This window comes from Tachysurus fulvidraco, chromosome 20 (genome assembly GCF_022655615.1).
Source record: "Tachysurus fulvidraco isolate hzauxx_2018 chromosome 20, HZAU_PFXX_2.0, whole genome shotgun sequence".
NCBI classification, from domain to species: domain Eukaryota; kingdom Metazoa; phylum Chordata; class Actinopteri; order Siluriformes; family Bagridae; genus Tachysurus; species Tachysurus fulvidraco.
Window position 1 is genome coordinate 16,066,162 of NC_062537.1, and position 13,950 is coordinate 16,080,111.

At 38.5% G+C, this 13,950-nt stretch overlaps 2 protein-coding genes across 2 annotated transcripts; one reads left to right on the forward strand and one right to left on the reverse strand.

The window, feature by feature from the left end:
- Positions 1-228: 228 nt before the first annotated feature.
- On the forward strand, positions 229-2,750 carry kcnv2a (potassium channel, subfamily V, member 2a). The gene is made up of 2 exons (XM_027141212.2): positions 229-1,683; positions 2,174-2,750. Exons 1-2 carry the CDS (start codon positions 361-363, stop codon positions 2,423-2,425), a joined length of 1,575 nt encoding a protein of 524 aa, XP_026997013.1. The 5' UTR covers positions 229-360; the 3' UTR covers positions 2,426-2,750.
- Positions 2,751-3,300: 550 nt separating this feature from the next.
- Positions 3,301-13,577, reverse strand: pum3 (pumilio RNA-binding family member 3). Its single transcript, XM_027141226.2, has 18 exons — positions 13,503-13,577; positions 13,087-13,170; positions 12,582-12,764; positions 12,320-12,458; positions 11,396-11,471; positions 11,186-11,279; positions 11,010-11,076; positions 9,973-10,147; positions 9,782-9,885; positions 8,903-8,981; positions 8,424-8,522; positions 8,191-8,244; positions 7,809-7,889; positions 7,421-7,563; positions 6,018-6,240; positions 5,400-5,487; positions 5,136-5,226; positions 3,301-3,750 (listed from the first exon to the last, which is right to left on the reverse strand). Exons 1-18 carry the CDS (start codon positions 13,504-13,506, stop codon positions 3,624-3,626), a joined length of 1,911 nt encoding a protein of 636 aa, XP_026997027.1. The 5' UTR covers positions 13,507-13,577; the 3' UTR covers positions 3,301-3,623.
- Positions 13,578-13,950: the final 373 nt, after the last annotated feature.

The following is a 13,950-nucleotide window of genomic DNA, read 5'->3' on the forward strand; positions in this document are numbered from 1 at the left end:
CCATTGTGTACGCTAGCAAAATTCATTCTGATGGGATGTCATTGTGGTGTTGTTTATTTCAAATAAGATAAACATTAATTATAACAATGTTTTAGTGAATATGGGAGCATGACAGGAGTAAACCCTATTAGTGTTTATGCCCAGCATATGGGATAATACCTAAAGTCTGTTGTGGAAGAGATTTGTGAATGTAAGGCAAATGAAAGGCATCGGGGTGGGGAATCTAGAGAGAGGATAATAGTATTTAAACCGTTAAGCATAGAGTCTCTCAGTCAGCAACGTTAGACCGTCACTGCTGCATCCTCCTTACTGGGGTGTGTGTGTGAGAGGACTCCCATTCTAGGGGGTGGTTAAGAGGCCATGACAACTATATTCAAACTCAAGGGCAGGAGGCGAAGCCTTTTCCCCAATTATAAGCTTGGGGCTACAACCCTTTCTCAGAGTGATCCAGTGGCCGAGGATGAGCTTCCACTTGCCCAGCCAAACTGGCTGAAGCCATGGAATTCAATGCAGGAACTCAGCCGAGATATCTATAACATCGTAGAAGAGTATGACGACGAGGATGACAGGGTTTTACTAGCCCCTCAAAAGGTATTATCTCCTGCTAAAAACTACATGCTGAATATCAATGTAGGTGGTAAAGTTTACCAGATATCTTACAGGGTGGCTTCCAAGTATCCCAAGACCAGAATTGGTCGTCTTGCGACCTACACAGACCACAACAGAAAGCTTGACCTCTGCGATGACTACATTGTTCAAAATAATGAATTTTTCTTTGATCGAGATCCAGATGTCTTTCACAACATCTTCAATTTCTACCGGACTGGGGTTCTTTGGATTAAAGATGAGCTGTGTCCTCGCAACTTCTTAGAGGAAATCAACTACTGGGGCGTCCGGATCAAGAACACACACCGCTGTTGCCGCATCTCGTTTGAAGAACGACAAGACGAGTTGAATGAACAGCTGAAAGTGCAGCGTGAGCTGCAAGCTGAAATTGAGGTGGAGGAAAATGAAGAGCTGTTTAGAGGAATGGCTTTTGGGCATACACGTCACAAAATATGGAACCTCATGGAGAAACCTTTCTCTTCAGTCACAGCCAAAGTTATGGCTGTAGCTTCCAGCCTCTTTGTGTTGGTGTCACTGGTTGCTATGACCCTTAACACGGTGGAGGAGATGCAGTACACAATGCCAAGTGGCCAGCTTAGTGGGAAAACCTATGCTGAGTATGTGGAAACCTTCTGCATTGCATTCTTTACAATGGAGTACCTGCTCCGGCTTGTGTCTACACCAGATCTCCAACGCTTTGGGAGGAGTATGCTGAATGCTGTGGACCTGATCGCCATCCTCCCGTTGTACCTCCAGATGGTCCTGGAATGCTTTGAAAACGAGGACATTGAGAAGCATGGCAGCGACATTGAGACGGTTGGGCGAGTTGGGAAAGTGGGACAAGTGCTGCGTATCATGCGTCTCATGAGGATCTTTCGCATTCTAAAGTTGGCCCGACACTCCACCGGACTGCGAGCGTTCGGCTTCACGCTCCGTCAGTGCTATCAACAAGTCGGCTGCCTTTTCCTTTTCATCGCTATGGGAATTTTCACCTTCTCTGCCATGGTTTACACTGTGGAGCATGATGTCCACCAGACTAACTTTACTAGCATACCTCATGCATGGTGGTGGGCAGCTGTAAGTACTTTTTTTTTCTTTTTTATTTATTTTTTAATCATTATTCATTCTGCATCTTGAGGACGGAATTCACAAACCACAGAGTTTCAGATCATCAAAAGTAGTCTGAGGGGGAAAAAAAGGAAATTGTAATGTTCCCATTGACCTTTCCAGGAGGCAACTATATTGATTAAATTAAATTCCCTGTAGTCTACTGTTTAAGATGGTAAACATTGTTACTTTGCACCTGGAATTATGCACATGGGCCTTTCCTTTTATTGCTTGGCAACTTTCAGCTGATCGATGCCAAGCAGTGTTTATAATGTAATGCTATTAAACACAGCCTCTTGAGGGTATTAAGGCTTAAAGTGATTTTACTGTAGCTCTTTATAACACATTTCTATTCGCAACCCTTTCCTCAGAGCAGGTGTTTCCTCCATACAGTAAGCAGTTACATATGGTTATATTTACTTGCATTATTGCAATGGTATTCTCTCCGTTTGTTCTGCAGGTGAGTATTTCTACAGTGGGCTACGGTGACATGTTTCCAGAGACGCACCTGGGTAGAATCTTTGCATTTGCCTGCATCTCATTCGGGATCATTCTGAACGGCATGCCCATCTCCATCTTGTACAACAAGTTCTCAGACTATTACTCCAAGCTGAAATCCCATGAGTATACCTCCACTATTAAGGCACGTGGCAAGGTGAGGTTTGCCGAAAGAGCTGTCAAGAGGTTTGTTGACTGCTGTGAGGAAGGCTGACATGAACCCACAAGACAAAGAGCTCCTGATCTGAAGAGAAGTGCTTTACCACAATGATTTGAGAAACAAACGATTTTTAAAAAATAATGATTTTACTCCAACAGCAAGAAGGATGATTCTTTATCTATGGATATGTAAAATAAAATCCCAAACGGAAACCTAATTATTTGTAATAAGCACTGAAGCACAATTATTGCACTCAGCATTAGCATTTTTAGATTTTTTTCTCTATTAAACTTCTCAAAAAATCTATTTTTGCATGCTTTATACAAGCAGCAGAATTCTTTATTTTAAATTAAAGTGTAAGCAACATTTTTATTAGTGACTGTGCAAAAAAATCCAAATAGATGGTGAAGTATTAGAATGTCTTTAAACAAGAACTTTGAACAAGCTAAATGTTTTAAAATGATGCACATTGGCTTTTAGTTTTCTACAAAGCAGTTTAAAACTTCACTCCATCATTGAGAGCGAGTTCAAGAGCCAAACATCTGGCCATGACTAGTTCAGTAATCATTCCCTTCAAAAACATCTGCACAAGATTCAATCCACAAAAGCCGATTTATGCTTAATGTGGACAGATTCTCCTGACAAATTAGATCCTTAAAAGATTAACCCTTGGACATAAGGATATGACTTGCAGATTTCATAAAAACAGATGGACCTGGGACAGAACAGTAGAACTTATTTTCTGGTGTATGTGTTTTGAGAAAAACCCTCATAAGGCTAAAGATTTTAACTTTATCAAGACATGGATAGTTACAAACAGCAAAGTTGTTTTTTTTTCTATAATAATTCTATAAATATTTATTATATTCTTGAACAGCAATACTTTTGAGTTAAAAAGCTTCATGATAGTGTAAAACAGAGCAACCACATTCTGTGAAATAGATTTATTATATTGAAACAATATTAAAGAACAGTTACATGCATTTGGCATATTGACCAATGCAATAATCTGTGTGTGGGATTGTGTACTTAATTTTTTTAAATACATATAAACACTGGGGTGAATGAACATTAAAAAAAAAAAAAAAAATCACAGAATCTGTTCCAAGACACAATTGAGGTCCTCTTTACTCTTGCGTAGTTACGAAGTGGGCCTAATAAAGCCAAGACCTACTGAGGAGAGGACAGGGGCTTTCTCGCACCAGCAAGATGCAGTTTATTAAAGGCATTGTGCATCAGTTCCAAGATTTTACTAGGCCAGTTTCTCCAGCAGAGCCTCCACTCCTTTTGAGTTCTTGATTTTCTTTAGGACATTAATAATGGACTTTAAAGCAGCCTTTACTTCCTGTGTAACACCTTCATCTGCACTCTGGAGGAGACTGTAGAGGAGCAAAAAAGAATTTTAATGTTAATTGTGCAGATCGTTACATGTATACATTCCTATTTGGTCATTTTCGGCTGGCAGAAAAGCGAGTAGAAAACAGAACTATTGTTTTGTGTCACCATCCTGCACCATCGCTATTGAGTATTCTCAATAGTGTTTTGCACCATTACAGTAATATTTAGATTACGATCTAAAAACTACAAGCTTTAAGGACTTTAGACCACATTTATTCCTTTATGCCATTTACTTCTATAAACAAATTATTTAATGGTATAAAGTTAAAGTATTAAAATTGTATAAATTGGTAAAAAGCAATAGTTTATTTACTTACACTATATAACAAAGTAATGCTCTTTTGTTTGAATGAACAAATATCTCTATAGCATTTTTCTAATATAAAGTGGAAAGTCTTCCTATTAAATATATCGAATATACTGTAAAAAATATACCTTCATATTAAATGTGAATGGGTTCAGTATGTGATGTTCAACAAGAACAAATGGGTGTAATAGTTTCTATATAATATAATATAGAAACTATTAATAATATATAATATATAATATAATAATATATAATATAATATAATAGGCTATAAAGTGTTCGAACTTACGAGGAGCAGCCGAATGAATAACAACAATTAAGGTGTTAAGATAGAAATAATAATAATACATTAGAACAAATGCATTAACAAATTTATAGCTGGAGATAAACAAACAGAGAAACTCCGAGCTGTAGCTATAGACAAGTATACAAAGTTAACAATTTCTGACCAATCAGAATTGAGAATGCAATAGTGTTTTGGTATAAAAACATAAGACATTACATTCCCACGTGTTAATGAAAAGCTTTCACACATGAAAACAAAACTCAGACAAATCTCTCACTGCTTAGAGGCTTAGGGAGATTAGAGGAGGTCAGACACAAAGACCAGGGAGGGCGAGGAGGGTTATAGAGGGGTGAAGTAATCCTACTAGATGGCTGAATGGAAGGAAGGAGCCACTGTGTAGGGCTTTATTACCACACTAACGCCGGGGGGTTGGATACCGTGGCATGGCCGCTACACAAGTGGCTTACATTAGAGCCAAGCACAGTGGAATATGGCTTTACAATAAAAGAAGGCTTTGTGAAACAGCAAGCCTGATGGATGAGCAAGAAATCTGCTGTGAAGGTTTGAGATGCTCTTTTTTTATTTACATGAAAAACAGGAATTCAGTTGTAGTCAATTGGCCCGGAATCAACATTCCTTCGGATACATTTCACCAGTTCACATTTTACACATACAAATGTTTGTGGCTTTGCACATCCTTCACAGCAAATATGGCTGTGTGGAAACTTCTTTACACAAATTAAAAATAAAACACTTCAAGCAAGCTTGCTTACCAGCACAGCACAATGGCTCCACGGTTGACTGAAGCCCACGTTTTCAGCTTTTCTATCCCCACCGTTTCCAGAAGGATCCGGGAGAAACGCTCTGCACAACCACACGCAGCAAAACCAATCAACACCATGTCTCAGTCAAAATGTAAGCCACAGTTCAACTTAAAAAAAAAACTTGAAGATGAGGTCTTAATTATTGTTCCCCAGCCCCATTTGTAGCTCCAAAGCGAAAGTAGTACAAACTAAAGCGTAGAGCTGCACCCTTACCCTCTCGCCCGGATGCCTTCATCTTAGAGTCCTGCTCAATCAGCCATTTCATTACAAGATGACCAGCAGGGTGTTCAGCCATGTGCAGCTAGAACAAAGGAAAAAGAAAAAAAACAAGCTTTTACTTTGTCAATAAAGCTTGAAATCCATTTCATATAACATTCCCAAAGTTGTTGTTTTCCCCCCATAGAGCTACGTTTCACACTGTTCATGATGATTAATGATTTTTTCCAAAAACCACCTTATTTAAAAGTGGCCTGCAAGTAAACGGAATCTAAACAGTTTTGATGTAAATGTAAGACGGCATTCTAAAGCATTTACTCATTTTCATCAAGTGTTCTAGTTTGGGACAATACCACAGGCTTACGCCAGACTGACACGGATTTCTCACAGGAATTTCTCTAGGATTGAGGCATCAGAGAGACACCAGTTAGAGATTTGGGACACGCCGCATTTCTTCAAGTCACGTCTCGCCGATAGAGAGCCTCCTATGTTCACTCATGAAAGCCTGACAACTTTCCCCATCTGTAGCGTACATCAAGACTGGTGCATCTACTCAAATCAGGAAAACTAAAAACCCAAATGTTCTATAAACTTAATAATGCATCCATAAGACACCTGTCCTTCCACGCCGCCAGCCACAAAGTCTTCAGCTGCCAGTCGTGCTACGGCTTCCATGGCAGGTCGGAGGTCACCGACGGCGGCTCCCAGGATGTCGCTGACCGCTACGCTGCAGGCTTTATCCATCACCATGGAGCGAGTGTTCTCACACAGGTACTGTAGCAGAGGAGGAGACACAGCCTCCAGGAGTTCTTGCCTCCGTACAGCAACATCCTTTTTACTACAGGACAAACAATGTGATAGACATAGCAAGTCAAAACATGGTTTAACCTACAAGCTTGTCTTTAAGTATATAGTTCTTGTACCTAGGCAAGGTCCCATCCCAAAAGCCCAACAACTAGCTTTGTTTCTGGTGGTGGTGTTAAGCGTTGCGAACAGATAGTCCATCTGTAGCAGCTTACACAATCTATGCTAAGGGTATTTTTATTATTACAGGGTTTTATGAGGAGTTCAACCAGGACCAGCCCCAACTCCTGGTTCTACAGTAAAGCGGCCTTCACACTGCACACGACAAACGGACACGACTGTCGGATTTGGCCCCCTAGTGACAGTCGGACGTAATGTGCAATATGATCTTGCAGACGTCAACATGGGAGAGTAGCGTGATTCTCGCGGTCTCCGAACACCCGTTACTTTATGATCCAACTCTTGAATCATACAGAGATGCTTACAGGAAAAATGAAGCATGGAAGCGTGTTGCCGAAATGGGCTAAATGTTTGCAAACTTAATTAGCATTTATCATGGTGAATGAATTTAGGAGTACAAACACTCAATGCAATCCAGAAAGACAGCGACTAATTTTTGAGGAAACATGGGAACAACATTAAAAATAATACATATCATAACACAATATAAATATTAATAATTTATTACTTTTTTTTATCAATAACAATGTATTTAAAACAAAAAGATTGTTTTGGATAAAGTTTAAAAATCACTAAAGTTAATATTAATACTTTTTCATAATTCTTATCACCCCACGCACACAAACCTGATTGGACAACATTGGAATACATCACATCCGGTCAGCATATCGGATGCGGTGTAGTCGCAAAAGTTCAAATTTTTTAACGGATCCAACGCTCAAAACGGATCTGAAAATTACGGATCCGCAGATATCGGCACCTCACGCAGCGACCTTGCGACTCTCCATAGGAAATGAATGACTTCCGGTTTACCGGCGGTCGTTTGTCGTGTGCAGTGTGAAGGCTGTTACAGTGTAGTGCCTTTTTTATGCATTGCTTTTAATGTACAATCATTACGTTTTCATTAGTTGATGAAGGAAAAAAAAGCTTGAAGTCTGTTTTAAGAATTTTAGATTATAACATCTGAAATAAAATAGTACTGGACCATTGTGTGTGTGTGTGTGTGTGTATGTGTGTGTGTGTGTGTGTCTGACCTGTGTGCATTGCCATCTCCCTTCTCCAGCAGCTGCACAATTTCAGGTAACAGGTGAGCCGGATCTCGAGGGCTAAGCAAATACAGCAGCACTTTCCTGCCATGTTTATTACTGATGACCTCTTCTAGGGAACTCAACAGCTCCTGGAAATGACAAAATCCTGCAGTGAGGCTTAAAAAATAAATGCCATCTTTTCACATTAATCACAAAATTCTAGAAATCTGAATCTGTTTACATTTGATTTAAGTACAGGAGAGCTGAAAATTCCAAATCTAATGCATGTGCATTCTCCATCAGAATCACGTTACCAATTATACAGAAGTGATAACAGCCTTCGGTGGTAAACGAGCAGAAGAATATTATGTGCAGGAAAGAAGAAAACACTCACTGATAGGATTGCTTGTTTGACCAATTTGGTGTCATCGATACAGTCGAAGGCTGCGAGTAGCACCAAGTGTCCGTATTCTCCCTGCGAACAAGCATCAGATTCATAAACACACAAAATGTACGCCTTATGTATAACGCAGCTTTTCACCTTTCTGAACCCAAAGCCACATGACAATTTTATTTAACATCTTTAACACAAAATACTTAAGTATACAGAAGAATAAGCTGTTTTAAATGTGCTCGAAATATAAAGGTCTTTGCCCAAAAACTACGTTTCTGTGCTAATTAATGAAATACTGAAAGTGAAAATTATTTACTGATTATTTTGGCATTCATTCAGCAACCCTAATGCGCCCCAAACACTGCTGTATAAATCAGTTTACCGTCGCAAACTTTGCCATGTACGTCTTCATGGTTTTCACGATAACCTTCCTGTCCTGAAATAAAGATGACGCACGAAGAGACAGCCGCACAGAGGCCCACACACACAGAGGAACACACACATACACACAGAGGCACACACACACACACACTTAGAAGAATGCAGGATCACAGGAAATGATGTAAATCTCCCACTTTTACCTAGTATAGCATATCAGAAGCAATGAGAGCTCACCTTGGCTGTGCCGTGCCACAAGCAGTGCATAGCTACCCGTGCGCCGTCGTGCGTGTGCGCCATGTACACCACCGATTCCCTTATAGACTCGATCATTTCCTGCAGTGCAAATTTAACACACGGTTTATACACACAGTGGGTGGACAAAGGCAGGTCAATTGGGTTTGTAAAGCGCTTATAACAATGTACGCTGCTACAGTGTGGTAGCTTAGTGGTTAACTTTGTTGGACTACTGGGGCGGCACCCTGAGAAGATATGAGGAAGGAGCAGACAACCCTTTCTTATCTGGGTGACACTTTTCTATTTCAATTTAAATCATTTCACCTCTATAAATGCTACACAGTTATGGATATAACTGATATGACCAGAAAGAGGAAATTCGTTTAAGCTTTAACATGAAGTTATCAGATGTTCACTGACAGACACTTGAGCGTGACACGATGCTAAATACAAGTTAATTCACTTGACTGATCACTTACTGTTCTCTGTTTGTCTGGTGCGTGGAGGAAGAAGTCGAGGAACACTTTGTGGACAAGTGAATGTTTAATGACAGCTTCTCTGTTAAGGGGGAAAAATTTAAACAGATTAGACCCAAGTTCATAATGAGAACATACCAGAAAACAAAAACAATTAAACTTTTCAAAATCGTACAAAACTATGGTTGAATTCAACATGACAGCATGTAAGATTCTGTAATTTCACCCTGTCTGGTTGAATGTGCTATATGCGGTTGGACATTGAGACGTGGGTTGTGCCTTGCCTTTCCTCGACACAATCGAACTCAATGCTGCGTCCGAAACAGCACGATGTACTCACTGTTTTATTGTGCACATCATTGTGTGTTAGCAGAGTGGAAGATCAGAGTAATTTCGGCTACACGACTGAACTAATGAACAAATTAATAAATAGTAATTGTTTTACCTATTCAGTAAGAAAAAAATTTTTATTTAACTCCATTTTCTGGCTTAGAGCATCATTTCAGTCCTCTGTGCTCTCTATCTCCCTCATGGCATGACACACGAGTACAAAATGCCCCCAAACCTGACCTGTCTACACAGTGCAAATTTTATTTTAACCAAGAAAAAAAATATATATATATTAATTCTATGCAAGTTTAGAAATGACGAAAAACAGACCAGAAGAAAAAAATAAAGATAAAAATCAGCTGAATCCATCATCTCCGATCTAAAAAGTTGTGGTAGGTGTGGCCTAATATTCTAATATACACACTTGATTGACAGTCCATATTTCAAGACTGCCAGCATGATGAATGCAACCCTGACTCTAACTGAATCGTTCCTATGTTACATACGACACGGTACAAGAACACATCAGTGTCGCTGATTATTCAAGCTTACTTTTGAGCCATAGGCGTGAGGATCTGCTTCATTTCTTCCATGATGCTCTCGACTTTATCCGGATTGCTCTCCAGGACCTTCTCTATCGTAGGACACACTGAGGACTGATGGGAAATAAAATCCTGCTGTTATGATCTACCAAGGTGTCAATGAGCTCTTAGCCATGAGTAATAAGTAACTGGAAGGCAAACCTTGCAGATTTGGAAGGCGTTGCCATAAAGCTCCTCTGTAAGCATGAGTCTCTGAGAGAGGATGGCCTTGTCGTTGTAAGCATACTCGACCACAGACGAAGCCTCAGAGTGCCTGAGCATCTGTCTGACCTTTCCTTTAAAGGCCACCATCACCTCTGCGACCTGCTGCTTGGTCCTGGTGAAGTGTAGACAAAAGTGATGTTAAGTCTCTCTCTCAATATTTTTTCATTCTGTCATTTTTCGCCTCCTATATGAAACAGATTTGCGTTTGCATGCATATTGTACACAGGAATCATATTCATCATCATTCGATCATACCTTTTCCTGAAATCTGATTACATCTGATTGGTATTTGTGCTAAATTTACACAAACTTTAGGGCCTTGCTCAGGGACCCAGAAGCAGCAGTATGGTGGCGCTGGGAGTCGAACTCATGACCTTCTGAACGTGAGTCGATAATCATTTAAACGCTTGAATGTGTTTTCTTTTACAGCACAATCAGGTCATGTGACCAGGTCCAATTAGTCTAACTGTCTGATTAGTTTATTTAATTTTTTTTTTTTAAGCTGGATTTAAAATTATAAACAAACTGATCACGTAGTCATCCATTAACACGACCGGCTTTTGTTTTCAGTGGCTGTGTCATACATTACTGATCAAAGCTAAAGCTGTGGAAGTTATGAACATTAAACTCTCAACCAGCCTTAATAACAGTCTGGTAAACCTATTAACGATTAATGACGAATGACGTCCCATCGAGCCAAAGAGGAAATTTGAAAGATGGAATCTGGATAGGGAAGTGAGCTGGCTGTAGACCTGATGTAAAAAAATGTAAGCCTGCTTTATTTAAAATATATTCCCTTTTATTACTTTCCCCGACGTTAGAACATCTAGCCGATCACCCTTGGTCGTAATTAGCGTTTTAATCATTTAAAAGATCACACGTGACCTATATGGTGCCATGAGTCTGTAGGACAGTTCACACACACCGAGCCGCATTTTTGCGGTTTCTATTATTGTGAAACGAGGTAAACTTACCCATACATTAAAAACTTTTTTACGATGTTCCTTGCGTATTTGGATTTACTCAACTCCACCATGTGGTCTGTACAAAGAAGGAGAAATCAAAAACAAACCCATACATAACAATTAATTCATAAATGAATGACAATATTAGGACACAGGGCTAAATTACTGCTGCTGTGAACACGAACCTTTGAGTTCATCAAAGACCTCTTGTCGTTGTCTGTCGTTCCCAAACTGTATGAAACACTGAAGTACTCGAGTCGAGTCATGGGCAAACGCAATCTAGAAGAACAGGACATGAACAGTGATCATAGTACGGCAGATTTCAGAGCTTGTTATTGACCAAATACATAATGCTGTTCTGTCCAACATAATACACACGGACAACTAGTACTTACCGTCTTTATCTTGCCCCGCACAAGCTCCTGCAGTTCTTTCATTAACTTTGCTCTCTTGTCTGCATCACAATCTTTCCTGCAGCCAAAAACACAGGCTCAAGCATCGATAGAGTTTTACTGTCATTCCCCTAATATAGATTCTATACGCTGGACAGAAACGTTTCTCCAGGACCATAGTGCAACAAATAGCAATTTGAAAGACTACATAAAGTGCAAATACACAACAGGGTGAACAAATACACAGGACATGGGCTGTGAAATACTGTGAAGTGTAGCAGCAATTACAATGATACTGGCAGCTCTGAACTGAACTATTGTTTAACCGTCAATGTAAATGTTTCCAGACATTTGTAGACAATAGACATGTAATAGACATGTCATTCAACTATTGTTGAGTTCATAAATACATGTAGATGTAGAGTTTGTGTAGATTTAAAAATGTAGATTTTAAATGTTCCTTTAATGAACCGTAATGCATCACGTGACTCCGGAAGAGATTAAAGAGGGAATACAACTGTGGGTACGAGAGCAATATGGACGTGAACAAGCTTCTTAAAAACGTATAAACTCTGCATATGGTCCGGGAGGCGCACAGGGAGGGAGGGAGGGAGGGAGGGAGGGAGCAAAATAAAATTCCAAAAAACAGCTTTATAATTCGTAGCCATTATTTATTGGATTGGTGCAGCTACACTCAGAGATCTAGAGATATTTTTTGACATGAATGACATCTTACAAGTGTAGAGACTGATTAACAATAATTTGGAAATTCGTGATTATTTCTGCCTCATCGTCCACCCTTTATTGTTCGCATGAACATATTCTTATAAAGAATGACTATCATTATTGTATTAAAAAAATTTAAAACAAAAATAAAGGAAACACTAAACACATAAATAACTATCAATATAATGGAAAATTGCTCACCTTCTGACTATCTCCCACACTTGTTTGGCTCTGTTCACTATGTGGTAGGTCTCTTTCCTTTCGTTCTGTTGTCGGTTCTGTTTTAACTCTTTCTTCTTTTGTTTAAAATCATTCCACTTGGGTTTCTTTGCTTCTGAGCCTAAAAAGTCCAAAATAATGACATTTGCAATGTCCATACAGCTCAATGGTCAGAAGTACATTGTATTAAATGGTATAAACAAACAAACAAACAAAGAAATAAAAATAAAATAACGAGACATACCTTCGTCTGAGTTTTTCTGATCCCCTGAAAATTTTCTCTTGTTTGTTATTTTTCCTTCTGTTGGTTTTGGTTTAAAGAATTTCTTTGGTCCTCCTTTCCCTCCTGGTTTTGTAAAAGGTTTCTTTTTGTCCGAGTTGTGAGGTTTAAAAGAACGTTTAGCAGCCGGCTTTCTCTCAGCTGTGCCTAAAGGTTTTCACATAACATGAATAAAACATTTAGAAAAATCTTTTTAAAGTTAATTATTTACATTTTAACCTATTATTTAATATAATAATGATAATAATGATGATGATGATGATGATGATAAATGATAATAATAATAATAATAATAATAATGATTATATTACTTATAATAATAATAGTAATAATAATCACCACCACCATCATCATCATTATTATATTAATAATGATAATAATAATCATTATAATACTACTACTACTAACAACAACGATAATAAATACATAATAAACAGTTATCTACATTAGACGTTTAAACTGGTCTCACCTTTCCCTTTAAATCCAGCTTTCTTTCCATCTTTAAGGTTGAATGATTTCTTTCTTGGTTTGGACTCCATGGTTTCCAACCAAACTGAAAATAGAAACGTAAAAAAAAATCTCGCTGAAGATCAACTCCTAATATTTTTTATAAACACTGAGAAATATTTGTCTACTTTGTGAACATCCACATGTGCTGTTTCTCAGAAGTTTTTCACTACATTATCGTTAGCTGAAAGCTCAAGCTAAGCTACATATAAACTTCATTAAGCACCACACAGATTTTTTATACTTTCATTTTAACAGATGGAAAATATAACGGTTGACAATGCAACAAATCTGAGATATAACAAAGTTAAGACAAGTTTATACACAAATAAATGTCATTTTTTTGTTCAATTCTAACAGACACGTTTAGCAACCTACCCATGTGTTGAAGAGAAACGCTTTACGGCACTCGCATCGGTTGCTGTGAAAAATGTTTTTTTTCCACGACACTTTTCACGACACAAATATTTGCTTTACGTTCTAAATTTCAACTGCTAAAATAAAAGCACGTAATCAGTTCTTTTGTGTCTTTTGTTTGTTTTTGTCTTTTTTTGCTTTTGTTTGTCTTGTGATTGTTGCGGCTGTAAATGCTTAATTTTTTCTTAACATCTGAATTGGTGAAAATTGCGAAATCACATGATTCTTTAAAACTCCTGCCAGTGTAGAAACCTGTGCGTTGTGATGACGTCACACGACTTGTCTTGGCAATTTTGTAAACATGACAATAGCTTCAAAATATAGCAGAATTTGTAAAGGCTTTAATTATGATATATAACGTAAAATATTTCCAGAAATAAAATTAAACACCTTTGAATGAACATCATTT